General features: G+C 57.1%; 1 protein-coding gene across 1 annotated transcript in view; it reads right to left on the bottom strand.

Moving 5' to 3' along the window:
- Positions 1-1,111, bottom strand: part of LOC104532265 (chondroitin sulfate proteoglycan 4) — a gene marked incomplete at its 5' end in the record, with an annotated part of 14,247 nt that overhangs the window by 7,720 nt on the left and 5,416 nt on the right. The window contains 1 exon segment of the mRNA XM_029087329.1: positions 872-1,111. This exon segment is cut by the window's right edge and continues 35 nt beyond it. Within this exon segment, the coding sequence (XP_028943162.1) occupies positions 872-1,111 (240 nt within the window).

Raw genomic sequence — 1,111 nt, 5'->3', positions numbered from 1 at the left:
TGGGAGGAGGGAAGGAGCCGGGTGCCTGCCACTAGCTCTGGGGCATTTCTGTGGGATGGATCTCCATGGGAAGCAGCTCTGGAGCCCAGCCTGGGTGCTCAGCCTTCATCCCCACCCCTTATCGTAGAATGGCTTGGGTTGGAAAGGACCTTAAAGATCACAGAATCATAGGGGTTGGAAGGGACCTCTGGAGATCATCTAGTCCAACCCTCCTGCTAAAACAGGTTGCCTACAGCAGGTTGCAGAGGAAAGTGTCCAGGTGGGTTTTGAACATCTCCATAATGGAGATTCCATATCTAGTTCCAACCCCCCTGCTGTGGACAGGGGTGCCAACCACTAGATCAGGCTGCCCAGGGCCCCATCCAACCTAGCCCTCAGTGCCTCCAGGGATAGGGTATCAACAACTTTTCTGGGCAACCTGTTCCAGGGCCTCACCAAACTCCGAGTGAAAATTTTCCTCCCAATATCTAACTTAAATCTCCCCTTTCTTAGTTTAAAACCATTTCCCCTTGTCCTAAATGTGGTTACATACAGACATGCACCCCCTCCATGCCCAGTGGGTCCACCTACATGCAGCGGGATGGAAGCAGCAGGTATCCAACCTGGCAAGCGTATGCAAGGGATGGGGCATCCACAACTTCTCTAGGCAACCTTTTCCAGTGCCTCACCACCCTCTGGGTGAAAAATATCCCCGAGGTTCTTGTCTGCAGGGCAAGCCTGCCATCCCAAGGCCATCCATCCCAAGGGCAGAGCTATCCAATGGGGAGAGGAGCCTCCCAGTGCCATCATGGGCTGGAGCCCACCTCTGGCTCTTCCCAACCCCCCTGGGAAAGCAGCGTGGTGGGCAAGCGGGTACTGTTGGCTGCTCTACCTCGCTCCAGGTGAAGCTCTGCAGCCTGCCGTCCTCGGGCCGCTCGCTGTTCAGGAGGGTGCCGAACTGGGGGGGCTCGAGCACCCTGAACTCTATGCCGAGAGCTGTGTAGTAGGCATTGGGGATGTTGAGGATGCCTGTGGAGAGGGTAGCAGAGGCCCCTCCTGGCACCGTGATGTTGCGGATGTCCAGGGGGATGGTGATGGGGAGCACGGCCAGGCTCACCACCACCCCCTCCAG

The sequence above is a fragment of the Antrostomus carolinensis genome, unplaced genomic scaffold, assembly GCF_000700745.2.
Source record: "Antrostomus carolinensis isolate BGI_N321 unplaced genomic scaffold, ASM70074v2 scaffold21771, whole genome shotgun sequence".
NCBI lineage: Eukaryota > Metazoa > Chordata > Aves > Caprimulgiformes > Caprimulgidae > Antrostomus > Antrostomus carolinensis.
Note: the sequence above shows the minus strand (reverse complement) of the source record. Positions and strands in the feature narration are given on the sequence as shown.